The following is a 16,088-nucleotide window of genomic DNA, read 5'->3' as shown; positions in this document are numbered from 1 at the left end:
CCCCCCCCCCCCCCCCCCTCTACATCAAAAGGGAAATTCCATTTTTACACTTGTAAGTTCACTCTTCACAAATCCACTGTTTATGTTTCTCTTCCCCTTTTACAGGTTAAGGGTAATTAAAAAAAAAGAGGTTTTGAGCTCATTTGCCTGTCATTTAATCAAGCACATTTCTCCTTTGCATGCAGGCGGTCTTTGTTCTGACAGATAATAGCAGGTTAGGCCTCTCACAGCATTCCTTGATTTATAGTTTATCTCATTTTTCTCTCCAAGTTAATTGAAATGATTAAATCAGGTTTCTCTTAAAGACACAAGCACATGAGCTGCAATGCTGTCAAGTAATGTGAGAAAGGGTTATTGTGATTTGTGCTGGTGCAACAGGCACACTGCACACTGTTGCGTGTCAGCCTCTGGCCCGTTGCCAGATGAGAGAGGAATTAAAGGACATGGTTGCATAAGAACTGAGGTATGTTTTGATTTTGAAAGAGTGTGTCACGGAAGATGTGTTTGAAATGGCAAAATCACAAGTTATGATACACATTGTTTTACTTTCATTTTGATAATTCCTTTCTATAAATAATTTTGGAGTGATATATGAGCAGTTTCAGTTACATGGAAAACTTATCATAATGGAAATATAATGGAAAATGGTGAGTGGTGTGTGGTGGTGTGTCAAATATAGTGCTCTATTTTGTCCTTTTTTTCTAACAAAATAACCACATTTATGTATTAATATCTCTATGGGGTGTTTTAGTGTGTCATGTGCGTGTACTCATAGTTTCTTACATTTAAAATATTTATATTCTACCTTTAAAATCATTTATTTAAATTAAGCCTATCTAGTAATACAAAATGTGTCAGTAATGACTATTTACCCTTATGAATTGGGGCAGTTTTGTAAATTGTTATGTATTTTGAAACTGTAGTATTTGTACATTTCTTTTGCTGATATATAAGCAGCTATTTTGCCTATATTTCCTTTAAATTACACAAAAAAGGTTTCATGTAATTAAATGTATAAAGTCATAAGTGGAGCAGTGGAAATCAGCGCTCAGTCCGTGTCATAAATCTTGTGGACTGCTGGCAAAAAATATTTAATTTAATGGCGCCCTCTCGAGGAATACGCCTGCAAGTAGGCCTATTGCAACAAACTTGCATTTATCTGAACTATAACTCCCATCATGCCGTTTACCCGGCAGTACTTCCGCAATGTATCTGCTGTTGGTGTTTAACTGTCTTTGGGTGTAGCAAGAATGACCGGTGTGCTGCGGCAATGGACGGTAAATCTGTGAAAGCGATACTGTTTGACTTGGACAACACGCTCATTGAAACAAGTCGGGCAGGTAGAGTGGCCATACAAAAGGTGATAAAGTCTGATATTCTTCATGTATTCTTCAAGTTAGCTTCCATATTTGTAACGTAGGCTAGCTACGTGTTCAACGTACTCAGTTAAATGGGCGTGGCCTGGTGACTTGTCTACCAGACTGTAACGTTAAATGTCGTTTGGTTAGCTTAATTCAGCTTGCTTTTTGGCTACCACGTAAGCGAAAATTGAGCTAAAGGAAATATTTGTTAACAGATTATGAAGTAAAATTTTATTTTAGAATTATTTTTAAAACCCCAAATAAATCAGAGAAAGAGATATGAGAGGGCCCCAAAAGTGAAGACCATGGGTTGAACATACATGTGGCACACTGAATCCTTATCAATAATGTTTTCATTCCAAATAGGCTGATTTAAAATATGCTTGATTCATGTTAAGACTTTCTTTTTCAACGAATGAAATGAAGATCTCTGACCTAAACCTCTAAAACAATCTCGAGACTGACCTCTTGTGGTTTCTCGCTAAATTAGATACACGTGGTTTAAATTTTAAAGGGCTATCTGTTGTATTTAAATCTTCTAGACCAGTGAACTTTTGAAGAGCACCCTGGCCCTTGAAGACAAAACCATCAGCAGCATTTGTGACAAGTTCCAACAGAAGCTTTTCCATGAGCACTTCGACCCGTCAGCCGGCAGATCCATCGATGAGGTCCGGGTGGGTCACTGGGAGGAGAGCATACAGGTAGAGCTGGAACTATTACACATTTTGGCATACAATTAATCTCATAAATAATTGTGATTTAATAATATAATTGTCCCTTTCAGTCAAATTAGAAAAAGAAATTCTTTATGTATTACTTTTTCAAAGAAATTCAAGTTTTGAAAGAATACCAGCATCTTTTGGTTTTGTCCAAGTTATGTGACCCACATAATAATAATAATAATAATAATAATAATAATAATAATAATAATAATAATAACAACAACAACACAGGTTTTTTTATGAACATAAAATTGACAATTTTTGTGTGGCCAGGTTAATTCCGTTGGAGCAGTTGGCTCACATATGTGTAGAGCAGTGCTTCTCAATTCTTTTTTCAATACTGCACCCCCTGTGGCATATTCTCTATGCCAAGTACCCACTGACCAGTGCAAAAAAAAAGCCTCTATAAAGAGGTACATTAGAGCACAGCGCCACCCCTGTCTGATATACTAAACAACAACTTTGTAACTGAAAAGCATTTAAATGCCACTTCAAATGTTTAAAATCCATTACTAAATTATGCATGACTGATGTTTTTAAAAGAACATATTTTGAAACAAAACTCACGCACCCCCTGCAGTGCTCCATAGTATCCCTAGGGGTACGCGTACCCCCATTTGAGAAACACTGGCGTAGAGGTACAGGGTTCAAGTCCGACCTGTGATGATTTCCTGCATGTCTTCCCCCTCTCTTTCCCCTTTCTGTCAATTAAAGCCGGAAATGACCCCCCACCCCAAAAAAAAAATTGTGATGAGACAATTATGTAATGATTGTTACAGGCCCGCATCCAGGAAGCTGGGGGCAGTTGTTCCACACCCTCATTGGCCGCTAAGTGCTACTACCTGTGGAAAAAGAGTCGCCTTGAGGTTCTCAGTCTGTCCCCTGAGATCTGCAGTCTCCTGAAACAACTGCGCGGCAGATACAAGCTGCTGCTACTGACCAATGGGGAAGCTCGCACTCAGAGGGAGAAAGTGGAGGCAGTTGCATGCGAGGAGTTCTTCGATGCCATCGTGATCGGGGGAGAACACGCGGAGCAAAAACCATCCGCCTCCATCTTCACTTTGTGTTTCAAGATGCTGGAGGTGGAGGCCCAGGACTGTATCATGGTGGGAGACTCTCTGGACACAGATATTCAGGGGGGCTTTAACGCTAGAGTACGGGCTACCGTTTGGATCAGGAGTGAAGGGGGCCCTGTGCCCGATGGTTCAGTGAAACCAGTCTACACTATCCCTACTGTCTTGGACCTGCCAGATATTCTACAACAACTACAATAAGGACAACTAGTGATTGAAACAGTGTGTAATACAAGTGAATAAATGGCCTCCATAGTTTAAAAAAAAAAATCTCGTCATTTAATTCTTAAGAAGTCAATCTCATTAGCGTCAGTGAGCCAATAATCATGCTTCTACCAAGATCCAATGTAGGAAAAACTCTGCGTTAAGTGGGCTCACGTAGTGAGTGCCGTAATATCCTTTTTTTGTTAAAATGGATTTCATAAAATTTGTATTGGTAAATCTGTTGTTCAAGAACCTCTATCAAAGTTACAGTATTGGTATCAAACTTTTTGGAATGATACCAAGCCTTAATGATTAATTTCACAAAATTGAACAAGGGTGCTTTTTGACATGTTTTATGCATTCTGCTAGGGATCTTACACGCTAACATAATGTCATTGTACATGGAGTCTGCAGTAAGATCTGGTCAGCAGCAAAAGTGCTGGCACTCAGGTCAGAATATTTTAATCACACACCTCTGCACTGAAGTATCTCAAAACTGTACTTACTGTATTTTTATTTTCTGCTTCTTTACTTGTGCCCTACATTTATGAGGGAAGTACTGTACCTTTTACTCCACTCTCTGCAAACTACTATACAAATTATGGATGTACATTATATAGAAAGAAACACGATACTGATCAAATTAGATTGTTAAAGATTTAAAAAGTTAGTAGTTAAAACTAGCTCCACGATGACCCAGCTACAAAATTCTATGCATGTTTTGATGCATCAACGATCTCATAATATAATCTGGCACACAGGCATTTTTTTACTTGGATTTCATTTTAAAGCAAGACTTATTTGCAGAATCCCGTGGAGTGTGAGTTGGTACTTTTACTTAAGTAAAGGATCTGAATTCTTGTTACAATGGTACAGCATCATTTTATTCAACACTGTGTGACTGTACAAAAGACGGTACAAAAAGACCTTTGGGTTATTTTTTACACACCTTTAACATACAGTATGTCAACCCATTCAACACATCCATATGCTGCATTTCTGTAATTGACTCAAAATCTTGACCAATAAAACACTTTTGAAAAAGGAGAACGTCTCAGGCTCCTGGCTCTTCTTACACACATGGCTTTACAGTTTGTTTTTAATCTTTCTTTAGCATGGTTAATTGTAGCAGCTTTATAAGGTATACAGACCAATTTTAATCAAAAAGCAGTTTCATAAAACTTAGATTTTCATTTGTCACATTTAAGACATGCGTCTTTACTGGTTGTCCAGCAAAATTCACTTAACGTCTAATTTGACTTTGATGTTCATTGCTGCGAGCTCGGCTACAAAGTAGCGGAACACATAAGGGACAGACACCGAGTCTATAGAGTCGCTTTTACCACACAGAGTGCAGACAGTCTTGCGGTGGCGCATGGCCGACCAGTAGGGTGGTGGTTTCTCTAACAGAGGGGAGAGCAGGCTGCCACAGTCGACGCACACCTGAGCCACGGATCGGTCCGAGCAGTTAAAGAGGCGATCGTGAAGCAGGAATGATGAGCCGTGGGCTAGCAGGGCGTCTCGCTCCATCTCCCCAAAACGGATGCCTCCCTGGATGTTCCTGCCTCCCACGGGCTGGTTGGTCACCTTGTCCCGCGCTCCTGTGGTCCTCACCTGGAACTTGTCTGACACCATGTGACGCAGCCGCTGGTAGTAGACAACTCCGATAAATATGTCGGCCTCCAGCTCCAGGCCGCTCACTCCACTGTAGAGCCGCTCCGTGCCGTAGAAGTTGTATCCGCCTGCCCGGAGCATTTCGCCAAAGTACTCGAGCGCCGAGCTCTCCTCGGAGAAGGTGAAGGGCGTGGCATCGTGGCTCAGTCCGTGCAGGGCGCCTGACTTACCGGCCATGCTCTCGATCAGCATCCCGATGGTCATGCGGGAGGGGAAGCCGTGCGGGTTGAACAGGATGTCGGGGGCCATGCCGCTCTCTGTGAAGGGCATGTCCTCTGCCGGCCACATGCGGCTCAGGATTCCCTTCTGACCGTGGCGACTGGCGAACTTGTCCCCGATGGTGGGGTTACGTGGCACTCGCATGGTGATACAGACACGTTTGAAACGGCCCGAGCCAGTGTCGTTGCTGCAGATCTTAATATTGTCCACAACGCAGGCCTCTTGACTCCTAGGAGGAAAAAACAAAAAACATTCAACTCAATTCAATTTATAGTATCAATTTATAACAAGAGTTATCTCGAGACACTTTACAGATAGGAGGTCTAGACCACACTCCAGAATTTACAAGGACCCAACAGTTCTAACAGTTTCCTCCAGAACAAGCAACAGCGGCGAGGAAAAACTTCCTTTTAGGCGGAAACCTCGGACAAACCCAGGCTCTTGGTAGGCGGTGTCTGACGGGCCGGTTGGGGTTAGAATGAAGAGTGGAAATAACAAAAAGAGAAAAATAGTAGTTTGTAGCATTCACATTCACAAGAGACTAAGAATTTCTTTAGTCAAGGACAGTACCAGTAATTTGAAAAGGTTTAGCTGCAAAATTAAATACACTAAAGAATGTAAGCAGTGTTAGTATTAAAGAACTTGTTTTTATGATGAAATTACTTGTAGAAGTTGACGAAGGTCTGATCGGTGTTGAGGTTGATGTAGCTGTAGAAGGGGTCCCCGTACTGAAGTGTTGAGCCAATGAATGGCAGTCCATCGGCGTCCAGTTTGTTGTTTACCTTGGGGTCACCTGGCTTGGTACCAAACACCACACTGTCTTCTCCCCGCACCTTTTCTGCCAAGTCCACTAGCTCTGTCTTGTAGATACTTCCGTGGGCAAAGCCCCTCTCCCATGACGACTTGTTCACAATCTAATATGATCAAATTGTGTCACAATTATATTTCACTCTACTTTTCTACCAGCGAAAAAAAAAAACACTGACTGTTGTGTTATCCTCACCATGGCATCTTCCATGTCGTAGCCTGTGTAGGATATGACAGCAACGATGGCGTTTGTTCCGCTGGGGTAGTTGTCCAGGTTGTAGTGGTCATACATGTAGGGGCGCACCAGTGGGCTCTGCGGGGTCTGCAGCCGGTACAGCTTGTTATCGGAGCGGTCCATGAAGGAGTGCAGGGGGAAGCCCATCGTCTGCTTACCTGAAAAGAGAAGGGGATTCATCTCTGATGGTCAGAATGTGTCATGACTATGCAAGGCTAATGCGAACAGCAGCTCAAAGTGGTAATGAAAAGATTGAAGTATTTAAATTGTATTGGCCTGTACACCTGTGTAGCGGGCCTGGGTTTGGCTCTGACATGCTGCCCTTTGCTCCATGTTATCCCCCCCCCCCTTTCATTTCTTCAGCTGTCCTGTCAAAGGCTTAAAAATGCCCCAAAAGTCAAAACTAATACAAAAATAGGCACGACAATTAGCACCGGTCGCCCTAGTTTTTGCGGTCTCACAGATAATAAAGCGGAGGCTCTGTGCAGCCACTGGCTGATTTGGGCAAATTTTCAGATTTAGAAAACTTGCGCCACTAGTTGTTTGTCTTCTGCCTAGTGTGTCAGCACCTTAACAATTGTCTTAAGACTTACCCATCTGACACTGGTACATGTTCCTAGGACTCTGGTTGTGGTCCGAGTAGGGAATAAAGTTAGCCACCACGCTCAGCATACTGTGAGGGAAGAGCTCCTGGTGTGTGGTCACTCCTGGTTCGATCTCATCCTCCATGATGCCTACATTGATGTAAAGCTAGCGCAACAGAGAAAAAGACTATTAAACAGTATTCAGCAACCGATATGCAAAACAAACTAACATTCACAGTTATGTGCTTCCGGCATCTTGCTAATATAAAGACCACATCAAAATATACAGTGTGTGTGTGTGTGTGTGTGTGTGTATATATATATATATATATATTTTTTTTTTTAATCATAGTGTACACATACTTGTTCAAAGGTGCCGATCAACTCCTGCTTGCCAAGAGCTAAGTTGTGTACGGGCCGCACCATGCGGCAGGGGGTTGTAAAGAGGAACAGGCCTGGGTACAGACTGGCCTTGCCGGTTTTTGGAACCAGAACGATCTCAGTCCAGGGAGGGATCTTCTTCTCTTTTAGCACCTGAAGGTATTTGTTTTAAATATCAATTGCCCTGCATACACAGTGTGGGTGGTACAGACAGTTGACACCATGGCTGGGACAATATGCTTTTGTCCCGATTTGATTCTTCCGTGATATGTGGCTGCCGATTCGATTTGTATTGCCAACTTCATTTACGGACATTCTAGAAGTATTGCAATTCTATAGTGTTGCTTCTTACGATTTTCTTTTACTTCTTTGACAAAAACAAAAGACTAATAATCTAGCACTTCTAGAGAAAATATATCATGGAGACATTTCTAAAAACTAATTCTAGTCTACTAATTTCTCAGAAGAATGCACAGTCTGTTGTCAGTGTCACAATTGTCAGTCTGACATTTTTCATTTGTAAAGAAGTACATAACATGAAGTTTCTGCTTTGATGTAGTCACCGTCTGCAGTAAAAATTATCTAATAGGCTGTGCACACGCTGAGGAAGCGTGCTGCCTGAAACATCTGTTGTGTGGCAATAAATTATCAAATTCAAGTTTCTTCTATGTTGATATGCCATGTTCAGACAGACCTGCCCCCAATGCTAAAAAATCCTTAAGGAAACACTGAAATTGTAATGCAGTCGTAATAGCTTTACTTATGATCATTCATTTTTAGGATCCAGCCTTCAAAGCTTTCTAAGTCACTAAGTAAGTTGAGGGTCCAGTCCTATTTTTTCGCAAAACAAAATCACAACATACAATTGTTTATCCCACCCCTAGTGGACACTGTATACATTATACAGTTGATGTACCTTGAACCTGCGCAGTGAATTGACCACAAGCGGGGCTAATTCCGTCTCCACCCAGCCTAACACAGCGCCGTCCAGGACCACGGGGAAGCAGTCGGAAAAGGCTTGGCCTGGAGATCCATCCACTGGAGTAACGCCTTAACAGAACGAACAGATTTTGTACTATTGCAACTCCGCCCACTGACATGTACTTTAAAATGTGTCTGACAGAATCATCAATAACTTCATCCAAAAAGGTATTTGTGCCTCATGACGTTTAAGGGGTGTAGGTCGTACGTTTTATCACAATACAATATTATATTGATTCTCTGGACCATGATTCAATATTTGCCAATATCACAAAGTGTGCCCCGGCAAGCTTTCAATTCGATCCAATTCAGTTGCCTGCGGCCGATACGTGACAATACATAAGCCCATTTAATACAGTTACATTTTTATTTATTTACAAAAAGGAACTAAAACATAATTTGACAAATTAATTACTACACTCATACTTAAATTATCAAAAAACTACTAAATACAGAGTGGGAATTTCAAAATAAAGGCGCAGCCTAAAAGATGATGATATACATTGACATTTTATATTGGACCGTTGGATTGAAATGATGTAACAATCCAGATCGACTCACCAAGGGAGCAGAGCAGAGCCGGCAGGGATGTGGTGGGCAAGCTTGGGGCCACAATCTCACAGATGGCCGTCATGTGGTTCATGAGTCCACAGGGCTCTCCGTCCGGAGTGTGGACAGGACACAGGAAGCCCCAGGACTCGGGCAGCAGCTTGCGGACAGAGGTGGTCCTCATCTTGGCGAAGGCAGCTCCTCTGTGCACGCAGCGGAAGTGGGACAGGTAGCGGATGAAGTTGAGCTTGTCAGCTACCACACACAGGCCTGTGTTCTGAAGCATGCCGAGACCTGTGCACAGACAGTGGGAAACGGTGGTTGTTTAATAGATTAACCCCACATTTGTATTTGGGCTGCACGATATGAGTTGAGTATGCAATAGCGTTGTTGAATATTGCTATAACAATATTACACGCAATAACTAAACTGATTTTAAAGTGTACTCAGTTCAGCATTTCTGCTGCTTTAAGTAATCTACTAAACTATAAAAAATTGCTTTTTGAATTTAAAACAAATTACAGAAATCTTTTCCAACATCTTTTTCATTGAAATGATAAAAAAAAGCACCAATAAAAGAAGTGACAGCTACATTTTAAAGTCCAGTTTTCTTCTGATATTATCTTTTATTGTCTTTAACAATATGTTGCAGCCTTTCATGATGTCTTTATTGCGATATCGGGATAAAGCCCTAATTTCTATGCCCCAACATGTAGTCAGGCTACATCTACACTGTCCTTTTAAGACAAAATGAATCTCCGTCCACACAAGTTGAACTAATCTTTGTCCATATTAACACATCTGACACATATACAGTACAAGTAAACACACGCACGCACGCAGGTGTAAACAGGAAGCAGATGTCTGACTTTACTCTGCGATTGTAAATCATGGCTGTATAAAATACATTGGAGAAAGAACAACAATGGGGAAGATACAGAGCAGGGATTTATTATCCAACACTGACTGATGTGTGTCGTCGGTTCCAAACGTCTCCGTTTCTGCCCGTCCAGACCACAAAACAACCCCAGGGTTCTCAAACCAAAAGGTGGTTTCCAGTGTTTCCAAATGTATTGTATACCATTTTGTGAGTTTCAAAGCTTCGGAGTTTTTCAACAGTAATTATTAGAAGCTTTGGCAATGGCAGCATGGGAAACAAACATTCCCCATTGCACATTTAGCTCCCAGCTTAATCCAGACAAAACACTTCAGGGCATTTGACACTGCTTGCACGTTTAAAAAAATTAAATAATTGATAATATCCAAATCCCAAAACTGAGAGTCGAATACCTACCCATTGAACGAATATTTGGATCCAGCCCTACCAAATGTCTCCCTTTTATGGGCTCAGAAATGCTGCAGTAGTGCGGACGTGGGGCGTAAACTTAGCAAAAAGATTTTCATTTTTAAACCAAAAGGTAGCAGTGTGGATTAGGCGGCATACTAAACTCATCTGGCCGTACCTGTCTTGGAGGTGAGGTTCCCAGTGGCCAGCAGATATTCAAAGGGTTTGGTCAGGTCAGTGCCCATGTTGAATATCTTCATCACGTTTTCAGCGCTCAGTCTTCCAGTCAGTCTGCTGCCTCGCTTGTCAAAGGACAGCTTTACAGACAGCAACCAGGCAGCCATTCTCTCCTGTTGGGAATAATTGAGGGGTTAAATGCTGCTCGTGGGTTGCTGCATTGTGATGTATTAACATTTCAATATGAAATACCCATTTAAATAAAGGCTTTTACATTTTTTGCAACAAGAATGCCTTGCTTCCTTCTGTGTAATGCAACCGTCAGGGGCCAATAAAAGGACAGTGCTCGTTCAAATCCCTGGATGAACTTACCTTCATGAACATGAGATAGAGCTGACCGGGAGTGAGCACCTCTTGACACATGATGCTGTCCGGGTTCTCCTCCATGCACTCCTGCTTGGCAAACGTGAAGAGCTTCCGGGTCATCAGACACAGGAGGTAGAACTTCTCCACATCGGACTTGAGGTGGATACAGATGCACTCGCTGGCCAAAACACAACACAACTCACTTTACTAAAACGTAACCAAAAAACCCATGACCGTGTTGTTTCTGTCAGCTGGGGGGAAAATAAAATAAAAAAAATCGACCAGTTCAAGATTACATATGGCTTCTACTGGACTCCCTCCACTGCGTTTAGAATTGGTCTAAAAGACACACCCAATTGTTGGAAATGTAAAACAGAGGACGGGCAATTACTTAATATCCTATGGTCCTGTGACAAGGTCCCGGAACTTTGGGCCGGTTATGGTACAAGATTAACATAAGATTTTGTTTTGGGAGAGGGGTCAATTCTAAGAGGAATGGATAAGCACATAAGGAGCTGTGTCCAGACTAGTTTAATGAAAGCCAGACAGATTATCTTCAGAGGATGGAGGAAGAAAGGGGTGCCGTAAAATCCAGGAAAGGGCTTGTGAGATTGCTAGGGTGGCGGCGTTTGAATAATGTCATATAAACGATTTGCCAGATTGGATGTACTGTATATACTAGAAAATGGGGAGTAACTGAGCTTTCTTGAGTAGGGGTAGACCGATTAATGGCCCTGGCCGATTAACGGGCCATTTTGGCCGTTTGTAGATTTGTGTCACTGTTTTATTTGCCCGATAACCAATAAAGTTAATTAATTAAAAAGTGTGTTACTTTGGCTCCGCTACAGCTGTGTGTGTGTGTCCCTCTGCTTTGGTTTCACTCAAGACTGACTCTGACTTAATGTCCAGCCCACTACACTATCTAAATATCTGTTACTGTGTGTTATGTTGAAAGCTTCTCATTTATTAAATAATGGCTTCAAGAATTACAAAAAAAGTTTTGTGTTTTGAGTTTGTAACATTCCAAAGTCCATTCAATTTTGAGATTTTCTTTTTTATTGTAAATGCGTTAACGGTTCCAAATGTCGGTTCTCAGTGTCATTACCGACTAATAATCGGTATCGGCCTTGATTCCTAGTCTGGGGGAGACACCTGCGTGATTGTTGGTTTTATAGTTTAGTCTATTTTTTTTTTTTTATAATCTTGAGTATTGTAGTTACTGTCATCTTTTCTTGTTTAGTCTTGGTGGGTGCTAATGATGGAGGTGGATATGTTCATGTTACAAATTGTATGTTTTATGTGTCCTGTTTTAATAAAAATAGAAATGGTTAATTATTAAACAAAAATAGAAAAATACATCCTTGAGAAAAACGTACTCCAGCAGGTAGTTGGCGCACTGCTCGTTTGTGTACCACTCGGGAAGGCTCATCTTGACCCTGAAGCGCTCTCCCAGGTAGTTGAGCACCTTAGCGCGGGTGGTGCAACCCTCCTCCATGACGACGCGCAGCATCTCCGACGCACAGCTCTTATAGAAGGAGTTGTCCTCGCGGCCCTTGATCAGCTCCTGATAGATCTGGAAGTCTGTGAAGTCCACCAACGCCTGGACGAGTGTGCAGAGAAAAATCAGCTGGATAAACAGATAGATCTATCTAGATCTTTATCTACACACACATTTTTCACTATTGTAACCCCCCTTGAATTGTAGTACGCCCTGACCAGCGCAAAACATGACAACAAAAGTCTGTATGGAGGTACACTACAGCGCTGGTAGTGATGGATTTACTACATTTAACCCTTGTTTTCCCATCCCAAGTCAAAACTTAAAAAACTAAAAGCAAACACCTTTCTAAAAACATTTGACCCCACCCACATACCATACTACCACCACTAGATACACCACTTACACCAACTTATTACCACTAGTTTTACAGTTTTTTTTCCTCTCTTTGAATTCATGATCAATACACCTCATTTATTTAAAATTATACCCAATAACAAAGTTTAAAAAATTGAAAATTGCAGAAATTGTGCATTATTTTTGATAAAAGTTAAGATCGGAGGAAATCTTTTGGTCAAAGTTTAGTTAGGATACCGTTTTTCAACCATTTTTTCCAAATTATATAAAATTTAATACAACATTGTACTGATTCGATCCTTCATTTTAATTGCAAAGAACGTTGCATGGAACCACCCGTGTTCATTTGGGGCAATTTAGTCAAAAGAAACCCAAATTTCTAATATAGAAATTTTAGAAAAAGAGGTTAAAAACTTCCCAAGTTAGAATCCATCGGTAAATGTATTCGTTATTATAGTATAATTATTTAAGGAATTATGCATAGCATATTTTGTATTAGCATTTTGAAAAAATTTCATGTAATCCTTGCAGTACTCTAAAGTACTTAAAGGGTACCCTTTTAGTGCACCAATTTACAAAACACTGTTTTAAGGTATTGTTATGTTGATATTTAACATCTTATTTTCACTTCATAATGAATGCAGCAGGCTTCTTAATTTCTAAAATACATCAACCCTTGTTATTACCTTAAGTGCAAAGCCCAATGGGAGGAAGAAGAGCTCTTTCTGGTAGATAAAGTTCAGCATTACGGTCCCGTTTTCCAGATAATGCAGGTTCATGTTGACGGCTGTGTGTTCTTCCTTCACGCAACGCATTGAAACACCTGTGAGATGGTATTTCTGATGACATCCATAATGATATGCAATCCACACAGCTGGAATTATTGAGCTTAGACTATTATTACACTGCTACTATTACTGTGCTTCTGCATGTTATATTTACCAAACTGAGTGTATCCCTGGCCCCTGCTCTTCCATTTCGGTCTTGACATGGCAATAGGATAGTTCCTCCTTGGCATTATCAGCATACGGATAACCTTCTCATTTCCATTCACAATAAAATAACCTCCCATTTCCTGTTCATGTTACAGACAGAGTTTGTAACTCATTAATAAATATGGTTGTATGCAATGCAATTCTGTTCATCTTGCAAATGTTTTAAAATGTGTGCCGTACCTCTGCTTCTTCGTGGTGTTTAACAAGCTCTTTGGGGGACATGCCGTGCAGGTTACACATCTTGGACTTCACCATGATGGGCACCTGACCCATGGACTGTTTGATGATGCCTTTGGGAACCCCGTTGACTGACCAGCTGACGTCCGCCTGAGGTGATACAAAACACAAGCAGTTCAACAACTGACCAGAGTGTTATCATACCTTTCACATGCAGTTTAGATCTTCATCACACAAAATAACACAAAAAAATACTAAGAGTCAGTGGGGGAAAAGAAAATTGCATGTATGGTCTTTAAAGATGTCTGATGATAAATTGTCTCGATAAGTGTATAATTCAACTTTTGTTTTTGTTAAAAAATTAAAAACAAATTGCAATACTCAATGCTACAGAATCACAACACTTCTAGAAAAGCAATAAATGAAAATGGCAAAAAACAAATCAAATCGGCACCCATGTCTTGTGAAGTAATCTAATCGTGACAAAAGCATATTGCCCAAGCCCTAATAATTACATCTCAAACTTACCACCAGCTTTCCTTTGTAAGTACATTTTCGGCCCCTGCACTCTGCTGGAAACACCTTCAATTCCCTGCAGATGCTCCCTTTGGCGACCACTGGGTTGTAGAGCGTGGCCTCAACAAAGGCAAGGCTGATCCTGTCCTCTTTGAATGTGAACTCCAAAGGGGGGATGGACTGAAAAAGAAATGTCACGCCACAAAAACATTTAAAAAGTTGCAGGAAATATACTCACAGAAGGTAAGCAAAAAAACTGAGTGACAACCAAATGTACACAGGAGCGCTGAAACGGACAATACAAGTTGTGAAAGTTTAACCCTTGTGTTGTCCTTCTGGGTCAAAAACTAATAAATTTGAAATTTGTCCCTTTTTCAGCCTTTTTTGTAGTTTTTATTAACACCACTTTGCTACCACTAGTTTTAGATAAATAGATAGATAGATAGATATTTATTGATCCCAAAAAAATGGGAAATTATTTTACAGTACATTTTGGAATTCAGGGTCATTAACACTTATTTATATAGATTTATACCTAACATTTGAGTTAAAAAGCAGAAATTAGGAATTATTTTGACTAATAGTTAAGATCACAGGAACGTACAGATGAGTTTAGTCAGGAATGAAAGTGATCAATTGTATTTGCAAAGACCGTTGTATGGAATCCAATCCTTTTTTGTGGTAATTGGTTAAAAAAAAAATATATATATATTTCAGATAGACATTTTTTAAAAGGGGTCAAATTTGACACAATGACAACAGGTGGGTTAGGGGGGGAAGCTACCTGGCTAACTTCCATTGAGTATTGATGCTAGCAACCTATCAAAACCAAACTACAACTCAATCGTTTTCATAAATCGATTGGAGTTCCAAATAGAAAAGGAAAACGTTGTGTGTGTCCTAAATTGCAATCATGTATAAGCTTCTCAAACACAACTGACCAAAACATATACTTAGAAAACTACTAGAAGCAAATGTTTGCAAACAAAAACAAATGATGTAACTTTAAGTTATGTTAATTGTTAAAAGCTAACATTATTTGACTTAACATTAGCAGGGTGTCATTTCAATTGACGTTAACTTTAAAGACAAGCCGTTGTAGTTTGATAAAAAACGTTTTCAGCTTCATTCATTGCTTAGCTGACACGTTTTTTAACTGTATCTTTATGGAATATGTTGTCAAGTAGTTTCTTTAAAGAAAGCTGAACTGACCTGCACAACGCGGCTGAGTCCGTCAGTGACAGCCTGGTCAAACGACTCGATGTGAGCTTTTGTTAAATCCTGAACAGCGGCATGTTGGGACTCCTTCAGGACACCAAATCCTCCCTCTGTTAGATTCTTTAGACTCGGACCTTTGGGCAAATTGTTCCACTTTGTTGAAGAGCTCATGCTTGCACTCATAGGGCTTGTTTACCACATGTGCACGCATGTACATTGTGACACAGGAAGTACATTGGAACCGGAAGTCTTCCTCTTCTTTACTGCTATTTTGCGTCGCAGAATGCATTGTGTTGGTCTATTGCCATCTTGTGGCGTAAATAGTCTACTGTTTCACCTTTGCTGCATGTATTAATGCATACTGTACAATTTGAATTTCTTGATTTTAAGTAGTGATACATCTGCAGCTGTGTAGCTGGCATAACATTAGGTGACAAATACTGCAACCACATTTGTTTCTCACCTGCACCTAAAGGCCAAGGCTGGAGGCCAAGGTTGGAGCTGAAGCTGAAGTTCATGGAGAGTAGGGTGTCGCTGCCCGATGTGAGTCGAGTGCAGATGTGAGTTGCGTATGCGTCACATTGCGACAAGTAGCCTACGATAACCAAGGGGGTAAGTGTTGTTTAAAGAGGGGACGAACCAAGATGGCGGTCGAGTAGGTACGTTATTACCGAGCTCCTGCATAAAGGTTTTCTTTTGGTGGAAAACT

At 40.8% G+C, this 16,088-nt stretch overlaps 2 protein-coding genes across 2 annotated transcripts; one reads left to right on the top strand and one right to left on the bottom strand.

The window, feature by feature from the left end:
• The first annotated feature begins 1,189 nt into the window (after nucleotides 1-1,189).
• Nucleotides 1,190-3,658, top strand: nanp (N-acetylneuraminic acid phosphatase). Its single transcript, XM_034899293.1, has 3 exons — nucleotides 1,190-1,360; nucleotides 1,904-2,062; nucleotides 2,863-3,658. Exons 1-3 carry the CDS (start codon nucleotides 1,271-1,273, stop codon nucleotides 3,355-3,357), a joined length of 744 nt encoding a protein of 247 aa, XP_034755184.1. The 5' UTR covers nucleotides 1,190-1,270; the 3' UTR covers nucleotides 3,358-3,658.
• Nucleotides 3,659-4,222: 564 nt separating this feature from the next.
• Nucleotides 4,223-15,629, bottom strand: polr1b (RNA polymerase I subunit B). The gene is made up of 15 exons (XM_034899232.1): nucleotides 15,374-15,629; nucleotides 14,174-14,341; nucleotides 13,649-13,795; nucleotides 13,416-13,548; nucleotides 13,160-13,296; nucleotides 11,995-12,218; nucleotides 10,625-10,796; nucleotides 10,254-10,425; nucleotides 8,803-9,084; nucleotides 8,177-8,310; nucleotides 7,243-7,413; nucleotides 6,889-7,045; nucleotides 6,257-6,453; nucleotides 5,917-6,167; nucleotides 4,223-5,482 (listed from the first exon to the last, which is right to left on the bottom strand). Exons 1-15 carry the CDS (start codon nucleotides 15,560-15,562, stop codon nucleotides 4,600-4,602), a joined length of 3,417 nt encoding a protein of 1,138 aa, XP_034755123.1. The 5' UTR covers nucleotides 15,563-15,629; the 3' UTR covers nucleotides 4,223-4,599.
• Between the last annotated feature and the right edge of the window lie 459 nt (nucleotides 15,630-16,088).

This window comes from Etheostoma cragini, chromosome 17, assembly GCF_013103735.1.
Source record: "Etheostoma cragini isolate CJK2018 chromosome 17, CSU_Ecrag_1.0, whole genome shotgun sequence".
Taxonomy (NCBI): domain Eukaryota; kingdom Metazoa; phylum Chordata; class Actinopteri; order Perciformes; family Percidae; genus Etheostoma; species Etheostoma cragini.
Note: the sequence above shows the minus strand (reverse complement) of the source record. Positions and strands in the feature narration are given on the sequence as shown.